General features: G+C 38.8%; 3 protein-coding genes across 6 annotated transcripts in view; 1 reads left to right on the top strand and 2 right to left on the bottom strand.

The window, feature by feature from the left end:
• The window catches only part of LOC132696712 (protein MTSS 2), a 78,243-nt gene extending 77,247 nt beyond the window's left edge, over positions 1-996 (top strand). For 3 of the 4 annotated variants that reach the window (XM_060662119.1, XM_060663665.1, XM_060664423.1), the window contains one exon: positions 863-996. In XM_060662119.1, coding sequence (XP_060518102.1) covers positions 863-970 — 108 coding nt within the window. In that variant the 3' untranslated portion in view covers positions 971-996. Of the gene's footprint in view, positions 1-632; positions 667-862 lie in introns of all 4 variants that reach the window. The other variant, XM_060662925.1, reaches the window with a different exon arrangement.
• A 1,359-nt stretch (positions 997-2,355) lies between these two features.
• Positions 2,356-13,208, bottom strand: LOC132695976 (pre-mRNA-splicing factor ATP-dependent RNA helicase PRP16). The gene is made up of 8 exons (XM_060660913.1): positions 11,618-13,208; positions 11,030-11,433; positions 7,472-7,854; positions 5,184-5,432; positions 4,441-4,726; positions 3,530-3,976; positions 2,629-2,829; positions 2,356-2,574 (listed from the first exon to the last, which is right to left on the bottom strand). The coding sequence occupies exons 1-8, from the start codon at positions 12,979-12,981 to the stop codon at positions 2,372-2,374; spliced, it is 3,537 nt and encodes a 1,178-aa protein (XP_060516896.1). The 5' UTR covers positions 12,982-13,208; the 3' UTR covers positions 2,356-2,371.
• Positions 13,209-13,336: 128 nt separating this feature from the next.
• On the bottom strand, positions 13,337-14,492 carry LOC132698730 (RRP15-like protein). The gene is made up of 3 exons (XM_060664953.1): positions 14,344-14,492; positions 13,884-14,290; positions 13,337-13,810 (listed from the first exon to the last, which is right to left on the bottom strand). The coding sequence occupies exons 1-3, from the start codon at positions 14,381-14,383 to the stop codon at positions 13,388-13,390; spliced, it is 870 nt and encodes a 289-aa protein (XP_060520936.1). The 5' UTR covers positions 14,384-14,492; the 3' UTR covers positions 13,337-13,387.
• Between the last annotated feature and the right edge of the window lie 389 nt (positions 14,493-14,881).

The following is a 14,881-nucleotide window of genomic DNA, read 5'->3' on the forward strand; positions in this document are numbered from 1 at the left end:
ACTACTACTACTTTAAATATTGCTTCTCTGACTCATCCAGTGAGTCGGATTCGACATTTCATGATGTCATTGTATTGGAGGTGCTTGAAGGACTTTCAATGTTGAATTGTACACTTGTACGGAAATTTTAATTTAGATAACTATAATAATACTGAATGCAAAGTTCATTTTCATTTTCAAAAAACACTTAATCAGACTGTATGAAGCAGTTATCACTCCTAATAATGTGATAACAGAATGCAACCATGATGTTTGTGGCGTGGAAGGGCTTTGCATTTAAGAATATTATGCTACCCTACTAGACTAGTTACTTTTAAAGGTCTTGGGAGGGCCAGCTTCAGTCAATATTTCTTCTAATAAACAAAAACTAAAAACATTAAAAACAAAAAATAGGTTATGAAGGGCACTGCGTTCCGTTTTCGCTATAGCGCCTTCCGTCCCCTAGCTTCCGGCACTTTTCCTAAATAAGAATTTTATTCAGATTTTTGCTGAGCGTTTATTTTTAAAAATCGTTTTTTTCTTTTGTGAGAATGGATAGGAATTAATTCTGATCGTATAAAGATAATGGTCGAAATGGGCATGAGATTTTAAATTTTACGCTGAACGGTTTACCTACGTTTTATCTATTGCAGGGCGGTCCACAAGAGGAATTCTTTTAATATCCCGGTGAGGTTTATGTTTTGCGAGTGTTGCGTTATTAACCGAAACGAGCGTGTGTGTGTGTGTGTGCGTGCCCTGAAATCGTCTCCTATTAACTAGCATAACGCTGCCCTGTCATTTGTTGACACTAACAAGTCCTTTTTGTTTTATGAGCGTGAAAATTGGGCAGCTCTTTTTGTAAATTTACGATTTTGCGTTGCAGCCGGACCCGAAGGTGTGCCACGAGTCCCTGATGGACCAGATCAAGCGCGGCGCGACCTTGAAACGAGCCAAAATCGTCAACGACCGCTCCGCCCCAAAAATTTACTGAACTGATTTAAGTCGACAAATAATTTTATCGTAAATGTTAGATCGACAGTCGACGGAAAAATGTATTTAAAAAAAAAATGTAAACGTAGTGTTTTCATCAGTATTTCGCGCTTCTCGCGGTCAATTTCTTGAATATACCAGCTACACGGTATCAAAATAATTCGGAAGTTGATCAGTCTTCATAACCTAAACACTATAATTTGAACCATTTTTTTGCAAGATTACTATTGAACAGAAATAAAAATTCATAAAACGCAATACAACCTAGTTAAACGTTTCCATCATATTTACCGGGCTTTTAGTCCCGTTTAACATCTTCAACTGATATTTTTCTTTTGATGTTGGTTTTTTTTTAATTACGCTTTGGCCACTGCTGTTTGATGTTGGTTATTTTAGGTTCTTCTTCTTTTACTTCTGTTGGCCACGATTGCTAGGATCATTCGGCTGTTATTTAGGTTATATGGACTTGTCTTCTTTCCTCTGTAACCGGCACACTGTTAACGCTTAGGTTAAAGTTATGAACCGAGGAAGAGAGAGATATATTTCTAAGCTTAATTAATCAGGTGAAACAACGTACGCGTTGACACCGACATGCCTGTTTGAGGTTAAAATAAGAGTTCCATTTCGTGGTGATCGAAGCCGAACGAACGTCCACCGTCCGCGCGTACGACTGACTTATTTTTGTATTTTGCATAAAAATTCGAATGAAATGTTACAAGTATTACTCGTGGGACTGATGTTACAATTAGGGTTTAAAATACACGTATCCAATATTATGATTATTAATTAGCCTAAAAATAACGTAAGGTGTTTTGTCTTTTTTTTTTCTCTGTTTTTACCGGTCACCATTCCGTGGTGCGACGGCGCACCAGGCGGTAGTTCGAGTATCGATGGTACATTCGAACTACCAGCCCCGCGATCCTCTCGGATGTCAGCCAACATTTTTTCTTCTGTTTTCGGAATCACTACTTGATTAGTTTAGTTTTGTAAAATGTACAAAGGATTGCGTTCGTTATGTACATAATCATCAACAAGAAATGTCTAATATATTTACGTAGAGCCACTAAGTAAATAAGACGGACGAGTGTTTATTTGTTTTGTTTTTCTGTTTCGCGTATTTAGTTTTATTTTTAATTTTATTGTCGCTCTTGATGTTACGACAGCAGCAACAAAACGAGTTAATATTAATTGTTTAACTGTTGGATGGTTCATTTCTAATTCTTAAAAATTGCATGCCCGTAATATTTAAACGAAATAAACAAAATAAATGGTTTCTGTGAGAATGTGTTTGGTATTATTTCACCCATACGCCGTGCTTATTCTAAACGTACCTACGTGTGAACTACTGTTAAAATGATAAATAATAGACATTTTCAAACTCTCAGAATATTTTTAAAAAAGATTACAAGCCGAACCGCGCCGGTGTTCTCCTCGGCGTGGTTCCCGCATTGATGATCTCCTGCCCCTTGTGCATGGCCGCTTCCTTCTTCTCCGCTGCCTCCTTCCTTGCCTTCATCTCCTCTTGGGCCACCTGCATCTGGTTTTCCATTTCCAGCAGATGCTCGGCCGCCTGCTTTTTCTTGGCCCGACCCGATTTACCCGTTTCTGTGGGAATGAAAAATGAAATTCCGTTTAAGCTAAGGTGATTAGTTAACGTACCCTTAAGGGAGAAGAACATAGGTCCCAGCTCGGCGAGCCAGTGACCGTCGACCGAAGTGACGCACTGCATGTACTCCCTCGCGGTCATTACCAATTCGTGGTACACCACGTAGTCGGGAGTGTTGCCGAGGCCGAAAAGGGCAGATGTTGGATGAAGGTAGCACGGCATTCCCGTACGACAGTTTACGTATTCTCCGATGCCTGCGAAATGAAAAAATAAAGAGACCAATAAAACCCGTTCAAACGCGGTACAATTGAACTACTTGTGTACAAATTACTATCAATCAACATGAGCAGTGCGTGCAGCAATAATTAAGGACCGAAGTAATAGACTTTGAAGATTACCGCACAAACAATAACAGCTTAGGGATTGATAAAGTCATATCTGAAAGTTTTTATTAAGGGCCAGTTTTAATCAAAATGATCTTATGAATTTCTTATTTAATACTGTTGGCGATTCGATGCAATAGACTTACCCTCTCGCCTATTAAACACTTTTTCAATAGTACCACGGGAATACAAATAATAGTTATGAAATTTCATTGGTTAGTTGGGAATATGTGGATGCACGGCGCTACTTTGGTTAGGAATCTGTAGTTGTTGCTTTGTTGTACTGCTAAGAGTCGCACAAACTCGGAAAAAAAATGCCGCTGCCGTTATCAACTACTTATCATCTATCTCATTTTAACACAACCCCCTTCCGAGGACTGATGCGTAAACAAGGTTTTGTTAAGTATAACCGCAGTGGCATCTTGGCTGGTTTGTGCTTGTGGTGTTACCTCGCTCTAGCCTAACGACTGCTCAGTACTACTACAAAATGCACCACTTAAGGTATGCTTAAGAAACGAAAACAATCGGTACAATCTACCTAGTTATTAAGCGCCACCTAAACGAAACGCACCTTTTAAACGGGCCGCCTGGTGGAAGTAAGCGGAACAGATGCATTTTCTTACGACGTCCCAGTCTGTACCGCACGACTTGACCTCGAACTTTTGCTGTACTAGAATGTCTTTGAGTTGCTGCCTGACCTCGCGTACTTTTCGCATCGCCTTCACGTGAATAAAGTGCTCGTTGCACCAGTGCGACGAGTAATTGTTCTGCCGCCATTGATTATAAACGTTAAGGAACGTGAGGTGGTCGCTCTCGGGCACCTGGAACTTCTCCCTCACCCCGTCCGACTCCTCCTCGCGGCCCTTCGGTCTGTAGAATATCGAGGGCACCGAAAGCATCGACACTATGATTAGTATTTCGGCCGTGCACTCCATTTGGGTCGACACGATCAACATTTGGCATTGGGGTGGGTCGAGAGGAAACTCGGCCATTTGGCGGCCGAGCTTAGTCAGCACGCCTGAAACTGAAGCACGTCAAACGGCTGCCGCGGTACGCGACATATGATTTGGTGCCAATTATACGTTCGTGATATAAGAGACCACCAAAATCCAATTAAATTACCAATATAAACAAGGCATATCCAAAATTTTTTCATCTTTTTCTCGAAATTAATTTACATTTACATGTCGTTTGGGGTTTTTTAGTGATCGTTTTCAGATTAGAATCAGAATCAGATCATAAATCCAAAAAAAAGCAAACGTAATTCTGCGGATAAAAGTTTAGTTGGTTCAAACTGTATATGACAACTATCTTTTAATATTGTTATTATTTTTGGTTCACAGTAGGGCCCAATTGGAAGCAACCATACAAAATTAAAAAACGACGATCAAAAAACAAAACAGGAACAATTTTTACCGAAAACTTCTTAACGTTCTACCTACTTTACATACAAAATAAGCTAGACTTTCTCAAAAGCTCTACCTGTGTGGTCAAGTGCGCCTAAGATCCACAGCTGGTACAACGAATTCAGGATGTTGTCCTGCGGCGGAGGGTCCATAAAGTGGAACTGAAGCAGGTCCTGCACTCCGAGCGATTTGAGGAGTAGGACCGTGTTGGCCAGGTTGGTGCGTTGGATCTCGGGCACCGTTGTGACCAGCAACTCGTCCTTGTACTGGCGCTCGGTGTAGAGGCGGAACGCTTGACCGGGTCCCGTACGCCCTGCCCTTCCCGATCTTTGGTTTGAATTTGCCTGACTTATGGGGTAGATCTGTACCGAGGGAAATACATTGGAGCCCTTGATATAACAACTAATATTTTTTATTTTATAATGATAACGTTTACGTTTCAATCCCAAGCAAAAAACGACCTCATTTCGCTTCACCTTTTCTATATCATTGTATACAATACGCGTCACATCCTTGTTGTACACCATTCTTTTATTTCCTTAATATCGAATGCAATATTTATTATTAGCTGTTTTTGAGACTTTCTTGCATCAAAAAACAGTTGTACCCTCTTCAAATAAAGTAAGTGTTATTTCAAACGAAACGTCGAAAAAATTAGATGTTTGATCACGCGGTACGTTCGAACGATTTTAATTATTTTTACTCTTTTTTAATGTAATTGTTAAAAACATGAATTTTTATTTTACTTCGCACCGAATGAAAAAAAAACTGTGCAGGATCCTATAACGTCCCCTTCTACGCACCCTACGTTTCAATTACCTGCAAAGCGTCCATACCTATCCTCGGGTTGTAAACTTTCAGCTTGCAGTAGCCGGAATCGATAACGAATATGATACCATCGACAGTTAGCGACGTTTCGGCTATGTTAGTGGCGACCACGCATTTCCTGATGCCCTCCGGCGACCGCTGGAAGATTTTCGCTTGCAGGTCGGACGGCAGCTGCGAGTAGATCGGCAGGATGGACAGTTCGGGGGCGTTATCTATCTCCGTTAACCGCTCGGCCAACACCTGCAGACAGGCAGGCGGGGCATAAATCAAATCGACTTGCCAGCCAATGATGTCAAAAGTTGACGAAATAGTATATTATGCAACAAGTGCGGTAAACGGCATTTGACTCACGAGTTTATTTGGCACGAGCGTAGCGAGTGTTTAATAACGGACGTGTTGCTTACTATACTTTTTCTACGATCATAGAAAGATGAGTTTACTAAATGAGTTAGTTTAAGTGCGGACACGTACGAGTGAGATGGACGCGCGGCCTCTGAAGATGCCAAGTGATATTTTGGCGAAACGTCAGGCGAATGATCCTACTCCAGGGTCAAACAACGAACGGATGAATACCCGGATTACCACCAATACATATATATATATATATATATATATATATATATATATATATATATATATATATATATATATATATATATATATATATATATATATATATATATATATATATATATATATATATATTTATTTACAATACAACTTCCGAGTAGTAATTTTGGAGGTTGGAGTTCGCAAAAGTCTTTTTTCAATTTCAATCACATGACCGACGCACTAAATCCCTTTTTCAGAATCCGCCGTCAATTTAACGTAACGACCCTCACTTTAAACTTGCTACAAACAAAACAAGTACCGGCATATTTCACTTTGAAGCGATTTTATCCACAACAAATTTCGTACAAAGATTTATTCAAGTTTACAATCTCCAATAGCTCATTTTACAGCATATTTAAAGTAAGCCAATAAATGATATCATTATTTTTTCCAAGAAGACGTGGGCATTTTTTTTAGATTTTCTTGAGTGACAGCCATTATCCATAACTGTACAGACACAGGAGGAATAGGATTTAGGATGCGAGTAGGCCACAACCAACAAATCCATTTTTGCTACCAATACGAGTAAAATAATTCTTTTCTTTTCACGGACTATCCTCCTCCAGAGCTTGCCTCGAGCTTTATAAATCTTTATCCCATCTACATGTTTTGCGTTTTTTCGCAACCAAAATTCATTTCCTTCCAATCTTTTCAATTATTTTCAAGAACGAACGTTGCCAACAACTGCCGGAAGGTAACTATAATTCTAATTTTAAGCACTAAGGCACAGGTAGGTCAAACCACCAAGTTTCACATGATTTATAACGCTCTCGCGTTAAAAGACGGAGCATACACACCTAGGTTTTTTTGCAGCAATTTAATAAGTCATTTAAAGACTCCATACTGAATCACGTGTTATTAAACTTGACGATGTCATTTTGCCATTTAATAATATATAATTTATATATAATATATATAATTATAATTCTTATATACCTGCTGCAGATACTCTCTTTTAGAGTTGACATTTACAATATAAATCTACGTCGTTAACATATTTGAACTATACCACACCACAGATAAGAAATATTCAAAAAGGTTCAGCCGACGCAGAAAGAATCCAGTAGCCTGAGGAAGTGTCTTTGAAGAATAAAAGTGGCTATTCATTTCAATGCATTACTGAATTTGGAATTTTGACACTAGTCAGACTATTCCAGCCTTTAAACATTCACTAAAAAATCACATGCTCAATAGGCAGTAGTTTGGATTATTGCTCTTCTATCTAGTTGCATTTAATAATTGTAAATTTGCGTTATTTGCCTTGTTGTATGATCAGACTAGGATCCTTTAGTTTTAGGTAATGACTTGAAATTCGCTGTCTAAATTTTTACAGCCCATTGTTTCACCCGAGCATGCTATATCTTATTAAACAATGTGTAATAATAATAATTATTACGTTAAAATATTTTTTTTTGCAAAAAAGGTAGCATAAAAAATACGTCCAGCAAAACCTAAAAGGAGAGATATCTATCTTAAAAATTGAGGCTAAATTTCTCTCTCGACGTCCCATTTGTTTTTTTTTTATTCTTATATTCCGAAAAGGTTCAATACTAATCATGCAATTTTCGTCCAAAGTGGTGTTAAAAAAAGTATCTCAGCCTCTTTAACCGAAAATTTTTACAAGCAATAATTATTCTCACGTTTTAGAAGCACTTGGTGTAACTTACCTCGCAGGTCACCTCGATGTCCTCCTGACCAGGCATGAAAATCAAAATGTCGCCCGATGGTGGCTGCAGGTGTATCTGCAGAGCCTGCTTGACGGCCGCGTCTACGTAATCTTCGACGGGGTTCTTGCTGAAGAGCACCTCTACGGGGAAGGTGCGACCTGGTATCGTAAACGTAGGTACGTTTCCGAAAAACATCGAGAACTTGCTCGAGTCCATTGTTGCGGACGTCACGATCAGTTTAAGGTCGTGCCGGCGCGCAACTATCTCGCGCAGCAGACCGAAGAGAACGTCAGTGCTGAGGGAGCGTTCGTGCGCCTCGTCCATAATGACTGCGCTGTAGTGGTCGAGGTCGGGCTCGCGTAAACTCTCGCGCAGCAGGATACCTTTTTTTTTTATTAGAAATAAAATATTTCACGTTTGTTTAATTTCTTAATGTTTCGGTATACTCCTGTAGCGGGGACACTAGCTAAAACGGACACTTCAGTCATCCGGAAACATTAGAAAGATTAGAAACTAATTGGTACCCTAGCAAACAAAGAGGGAAATGCAACACTTGTTTAATTGAGCGGTTCGCATTCGAGAAGATTTAATAACGAGCAGACGATCAAAGTTCACATCGACTTGTTGCAAGGATCACTCTCACTTTGACTAGTTTTGCCTTTATCTGCCTTTATATTTGCTAATGATTCGCATTATAAAGAAAAGTCCATTAAAAAAGCCAGAAACGTAACCTAAAATTAGACAGAGCCGTTTGAGGCCCATCGTGACCAAAGGTAAAGTCTGTTCATAGATATAAGAAAGTGACTAACTGATACCAATTAAGGAAAGACCTGGGCAAGCTGTAAGAATGAAATATGGCCGAACAGGTCAGTACTTTGCTTAGAATTTAATTATTTGGAGTTTTGTTAGGAAAGATACTAAACAATAATTATTTATTTATGTATGTTTTTATGTTTAAATCTAAAATAAAATTACAAATTATTTTTATTACCTACTTAAATTACTTAAAATTATTCGCTTAATATATCAGTATCACTATCGCTATCATCGCCTGTTCCAATTATTATTTGTTCTATATTATTTGCAATATGGATATACGATTGTTCTGCTTTTTCTATATGTTTAACAGAATTTGGCCAACTTTGTGGAGGGATGTTAAAAACTTCGGTTTCTATAAGTTTGAGGACATTGGAGTTAACACGGGGAAAAACATTGTTACGACGAATGCCAAACATGTTCAATGGGATTAAATATACAGTGGTAAGGTGGAAGCCTTAAAACTGTATGCCCTAGATTTTTTGCATAATTATCACCTTATGTAGGTTCAAGCTTTATAGAACCTTAATTAATTTCTTTTGAATCTTCGTGAAAATAAATGTCGTTATTATACATGTAGTTTTGGATTGTTGCTTTTGTGTCACATGAGGAAGGGGTTTTAGTCAACTGTATATTGCGATAACTTGCATTGTCCATTACAATGACGCTATTAGGAGGAATGTTTGGAACTAGTTTGTTTTTAATAGTAATCCAGAGAAGAATTTTTAATATTTTTCGCAGACAGGGAAAGTCCATTTGGAATCCAACCATATTTAGAGCCAGCATGCAAAATAGTTTTTTTTTACCTCTTTTTGATGGCGCGTTTGTTTTACACTTATCAGTTGAGTCAACCCAACCCTTTTGCAGGGTATCATAAGTGTCGGACCAGGTTTCATCCAAGCAAATAATTGGCCCTTGTTCTCTAAAAATCCTATTTTTTTTAGATATTCCAGTCGCCTTTTGTCATTTTTTTAAAATCTAAAACCCATGTATTGAATACACTTCTATAAGGTAGTTCTGCCACATCTAACACTGGCGTCATCTTTTTCAAGCCTCCTAATTAAGATATCTAATGTAATCACGTTTTGTTCCTCGTAGAACTGGTAAATTTTACGCCGTATTATATCTTGATCACTTTCATCTGCACTCGAGAAAATGTCAGCATCGCTTCTTTTTTTCCTCGCTGAAATCGGATTATTCACAATTTTCCATACAGTTGATGTTGGAATTTTCGTCAATGTGGCCGTTTCTTCTAAAGATGCTTGCTTGCTGTCACCACGTTCAATGAGAGTCAAATATATATTATTTATAACTTCCTTAGTCTCAACAGAATAGTGTTTTCTATATTTGGGCGGGAGCATCTCCTGAGATACACTAGACTTCCACATATTTTGCATAATTCGTACAAGATTCAACACGCTGTATTACACACGAAATAAGAATGATAAACTTAAACTAAGTAGTATACCAAACCAAAGAATATTAAACACAGGTAGGTATAAAATTATTTTCTATTATGGACCACAATTTTACCTGAATTTAAATTCCGAAACTTTAGGTAATGATCTTGTTGCATTGTATGTTAATGACCACCCTTGGATAATCCCTTTCAAAAGCAAATGATCACTTTCTTATATCTATGAACAGACCATACCACATGTTCGTTGGAGGGGAGTAAGATGGTGCTTTTAATCTAAGACATCAGCATTTACTAAATTCGACGTCTTATGAGACATAACCCAGAGAAGATTTTTGTATTGTACGTTAGAGTTTACAGAAACAAGAAAATTTGGTTAGCTATCTTTATTTCATCAATAACCTCTACGGCGTTGTTGATATCCATGTCAAAATTGTGTAAATATGCTAAATTGTTAGCGTCGTCGAAACCGTGCAATTCTATTCTTATCTTGCAGATTTGACGGAAAACATTATTACTTTACTTGAACTACTCCAGATTTTAAATAAGATTCCACCGTACCAAATGGTTCCTAGTAAAACCAGTTTCGATTTTTTATTTTCTTAAAAATGATGTGCAAATATATTCCTAAAATTTAATGCATGTAAACTACTGCCCATACCACCAAAATTAATATTCCTAGAAGGCTGGAAGAGAGAGAAACTCCTCACGAAGAAGGAAAGAAATGTTGCTTCGAATTTTCTAAAACATCCACATAACAAATGTCGTTCAAATAATAAAAAATGTTCGCGGAAAACTCCAAATTTGAATTAGATATTTTTTCTTTAAAAAAATTTTGCACAAAATATTGGGGTTTTAGAGAATTTCAAATAGTTTTTTTGACGTTTTTGTGTGTAATTATCGAAACATATGGTCGGCACCGGAAATAGTGACACAAAGTAGGCGAAAAACAGGGCCTTTGAGCACTACAACCCAATAAAAAAATTTCTTTTGTTTTGTTATAGGATTGAATATTGCTTCTTGCATAATTTCTTTAGGTTTCAATTGTTTTACTTATATCAGTAATATAGTAAACAGTACATGATAGTAAGAATATTGGTTTCTTCCTCCAAACTAACATAAGAGAACGTGTAGGGAATAAAATTCAACTATTATTATTCAATATCGCGATCAAAAATAAGAGCCCAGTTTAAGTTTCGAGAGTAGTAATGCGCTAGTGTCCTCAGTTGACGTGCCAAACATAGTAAAAAGTAAGTAAGCAAGAAGAAAAACAAGTTCTGGGCAAGGGAATGTAGAAGTGCGCTGCTACTGCTACTATCGCTTACCGTCCGTCATATACTTGATGACCGTGTTCTCCGAGGTACAGTCTTCGAATCGGATGGCATAACCTACTTCGTCGCCGAGCTGGGTACCCATTTCATCACTCACCCTCTTTGCCACGGACATGGCGGCCACTCGCCTCGGTTGCGTGCAACCGATCATGCCGTACTTGCTATACCCATCTTCATGCAGGTACTGAGTCAGCTGCGTGGTCTTTCCGCTTCCCGTCTCGCCCACGATAATGACAACCGAATTCTCCCGGATGACGTTCAGCAATTCCTGCCTAACTGCGAACACGGGCAAGTAGCGTCTCTGTTCCGCTATCGACTTTTTTCGCGCGAATTCGCTAGAAGCCTCGCTTGTGCCCTTCATGTGCTCCGCAAACTTATGATCCGCCTTGTAATCAGTACTGATGGAAATAAAAATGTATTTATTAGCCTGTACTAACCAGGATAAAGATTCATGTAATGGAGTGCAAGTTTTTGAACAATGCCTTTTTAGGTGGAAAATTCCTTTTGAAATGAAACTTAATTTCTAGTAAAACATATCATGGCATTTTTAAGTTACTTTCAAGTTTAACAAAGCTTCCTCACCTGTCGTCCTCTTTGTTGTATTTGCGGTCTTCCTCCTCCTCTTTCTTCTTAATGCCCATTATGTTGCCTATCTTTGTGCCGCCCAGTTCCCAGTGTTTCTTCTGCGCTTTCCTCCTCTCCTTCTGCTCCCTATAAACCCTGACAAGATGGGAACCCTTGCGAGCCACCAGAGCCATATCCGAGGTGGCGTCCTTAACTGGAACTACCGGCTCAGGCTGCTTCGTGAACACGATGCGCCCGTCCAAAAATGGTGGCACTATGTTATGCACCAGCAAATGAACTCTGTCAATGGATTCTTCATCAAAGTCTTCATTCACGTCCACGGACTGAACCACTCCCGAAGTCAACATCCGGTTCCTCTCCCACAACTCATTGTCCTTATTGATTTGCCTTTGCTGCGCTGACAGTCTCTTCTTCTTCCTCTGCTCCAGCTGTTCCTCTTTTTTCTTTGTATACTCTTCACTCACGCTCGAAAAGGGGTTGTTCTCATCATCGTACCCCTCTCCCATGCTGTACCATTCTCTGTCTAATCTTTTTTGTTCCTCTTCCCAGTTTTCCCTTTCAACTGTGGCATCCCATTTCGATGGTTCCACGCCGGGAGTCGCACCCGTTTTCTTCCTGTCTTTCATCCAGTTGTTGAACTTGTGTGCGGGTGTAGGCCTGGGAGTTTCATCCCTTGAGCTCTTCTCACGTTTGTATGATCGATGGGAGTCGTATTTAGTCTTGAAACTTCTCTCGGACCAATTTGAGTCCTCCTTTTTATAAGATGCAGGTGTGGGAAAATCCCAGGAAGACTTTTTAGCGGGTGAAGGATCGTCCTCATCCTCCCATGAACTTCTAGATGGGTTATCCTTCACTTTGATATTTGGCGTACGGGGCTCATCCCTAAACCTTGGTGTTTCGCCCCTACGGGAACTGTACTTATTCTTTTTCCTTTCCGACCTGTCCCTACTTGATTTCTCCTGACGCATGCCCTTATCGCGTCCATCTTTGGTCGACGCATACACGCCTTTCTCTTTGTATTTGTCTTTCATGCGTTCTCGTAAACGTTCCCTCGCTTCTTTACTCACCCCGCCTGTGTAGGTGGGAGTTTCTTCTGCAGCGGAGCGGAACTTGCGTCCGTCTTTTATTAAGTTACGACTGTCGTGAGCGTTCTCTGCGGCGACCTCGTCATCCATCGAAAAAGACATTTTCCTCGCTGTCTCCTCTTTTTCACGGCGCTTGGCCGCCGCCAAACGGTCCAATCCGAGAAGAGATACTTGGGGCACCTTGAAAGTGCTGGTGCTTTTCTTTTTTACGACGAGACCGCCTTTCTCACTACCCGTTGTACCTTCGAGGCGGTGTAGGCCCTCGTCGTCGTCCATTTTTTGGAAGTTTTGAATATGTAGCAAATAAGCAACAACCTTTTAAGGTTAAAAACGCCTCGTCTACTTATGACCGACCATAACAGTAGTTATTACTGTTTGTTTTGTTTTTGTAATTTGTAATATCTAGAGCAAGAAGCTCCTCTAGTTAAATTTTCGTTATAATATAACCATAAATAAATCATAGAAAGGATAAATAACACAAGTTATATCTTCTTCCTTCTTACTTCTGTTGGCTAGGTCGACTAACTCAAATTTAATGCCCAATCTTCTTCTTTAAACCAATACTAATAAAGTCAACTTCCCACAGACGTCACGATCAATTCAAAAGAAGAAGAACAATTAAAATACACAGTTGTAAAGTTTCAATAATTTAATATATAAGTTTAATACACGTTCACGTTCACTAGTCGGATTCAACGTCCATTTCTTTTTCCATTTCGACGTCTGCTTCGCTTTCGTCCTTAATTTCTTTGTCCCAGTCTTTCATCTTTGCAGACATCATAAAATCCTCCCTCAGAACATTCCAACCATTATCATTTTTCTTCTCCGCTTTGTTTTCCTTAGTTTTAACCGCTTCGTCAACTCTGGTCGACTTTTCACCCATAAGTACGTCCAAAAATGCCCGTTTATCGATGCTCTTCAGCACTTTCTCCTTTCTAACCTCCAAAGGACCAGCTTCCTCGAGCTTTTTGCTGATATCCTTCTGCTGCGTCCTAACTGCATTGAATAACTGAACCACACCTCTGGTTGCTATTTTTTGTAACGTTCGCTCCCTGTCTTTTTCGAGTATGTTTGGTTTTACCCTTAAATTTGGCAACTCCCTTCTCTGAAAAGGAATAAATTAAGCTTAAAACACAATAAAATTAAATAAATAAAAATAATTTTTGGAAAACACCAACCTTTCTTCTTGACCGTTCATCTGCGTTTTCTTCCTCCTCTTTGACAATTGTTTCTTTTTTGATTTCCCCATCTCCAGTGGCAATTTCATAACTTTCCGTGATAAGAGTTTTGCGTTTTACCTCGGTGAGTTTTTTGGCTTTTGAGAGCGCAGTAGATTTTTTCTTTTTCGGCTTGTTAGTTCTTAAAATTCTGGCAATTGAATCCGCCCAGCCCTCGTTAAGCAGCGCTGCGCTTTCATCGTCCAAGACCTCACTCTGACGTTCTAGATCGTCGGTGTCACTGTCAGACCGTCTGTTTCGCGCTCGTTTTTTCGCTATTTTGATCGATTTGGAGTCAGTTACTTCGATTTCCGAATCCTCGTCGTCCACTAAATGTTCGCTATCAGAATTGGAATGGAGGCCGTCTTCTACAAATACAGTAAAAGGCGAGGCAGGCCTATAGTGGGAACGAAATGATTACCATCTATAATAATTTTGGCCTTTTGCGTCTTGACGGTCATATCGATTCAGTTTAAGGAAATACTTTTCGATTAACACTTTTATTTTATTAAGCGGTTAGGTTATGTGCATGGATTAAAATTTGGTATGTCTTTAGACAAATTACACCAGCGTGCAAGAGCATGAAGAAATGCAAAAAAAAATAACTATTATTCGTAATTAAAATTTTGAATTTAATAATTCCATTATTTTGGTCATTCTTCGTCGTTAGTTCAAATGTACCAGATTTAAAAGAATTTTAGTGTGATCTTGTGAAATTTTGACCATTATAAATGCTAGGCGTCTGTTATTTCTAATGGTTTAAATGCCTAGCAAATACCTGTTGCACTGAAAAAACACTTTGTAGTCAGTAGTTACATCTTGAAATTTGGGAACATGGTCTTTTTTGAATATTTTCAAAAAGTCGAATTAAATTTTTATTTTTATGGGCGTCTCTGTGATCAATTTTTTAACCTTTAGCTTTTTTTATGGACTGAAAAAGTTTATTTGACTAAAAATAA

Source organism: Cylas formicarius, unplaced genomic scaffold (genome assembly GCF_029955315.1).
Source record: "Cylas formicarius isolate icCylForm1 unplaced genomic scaffold, icCylForm1.1 PGA_scaffold_10__41_contigs__length_53128322, whole genome shotgun sequence".
NCBI classification, from domain to species: Eukaryota; Metazoa; Arthropoda; class Insecta; order Coleoptera; family Brentidae; genus Cylas; species Cylas formicarius.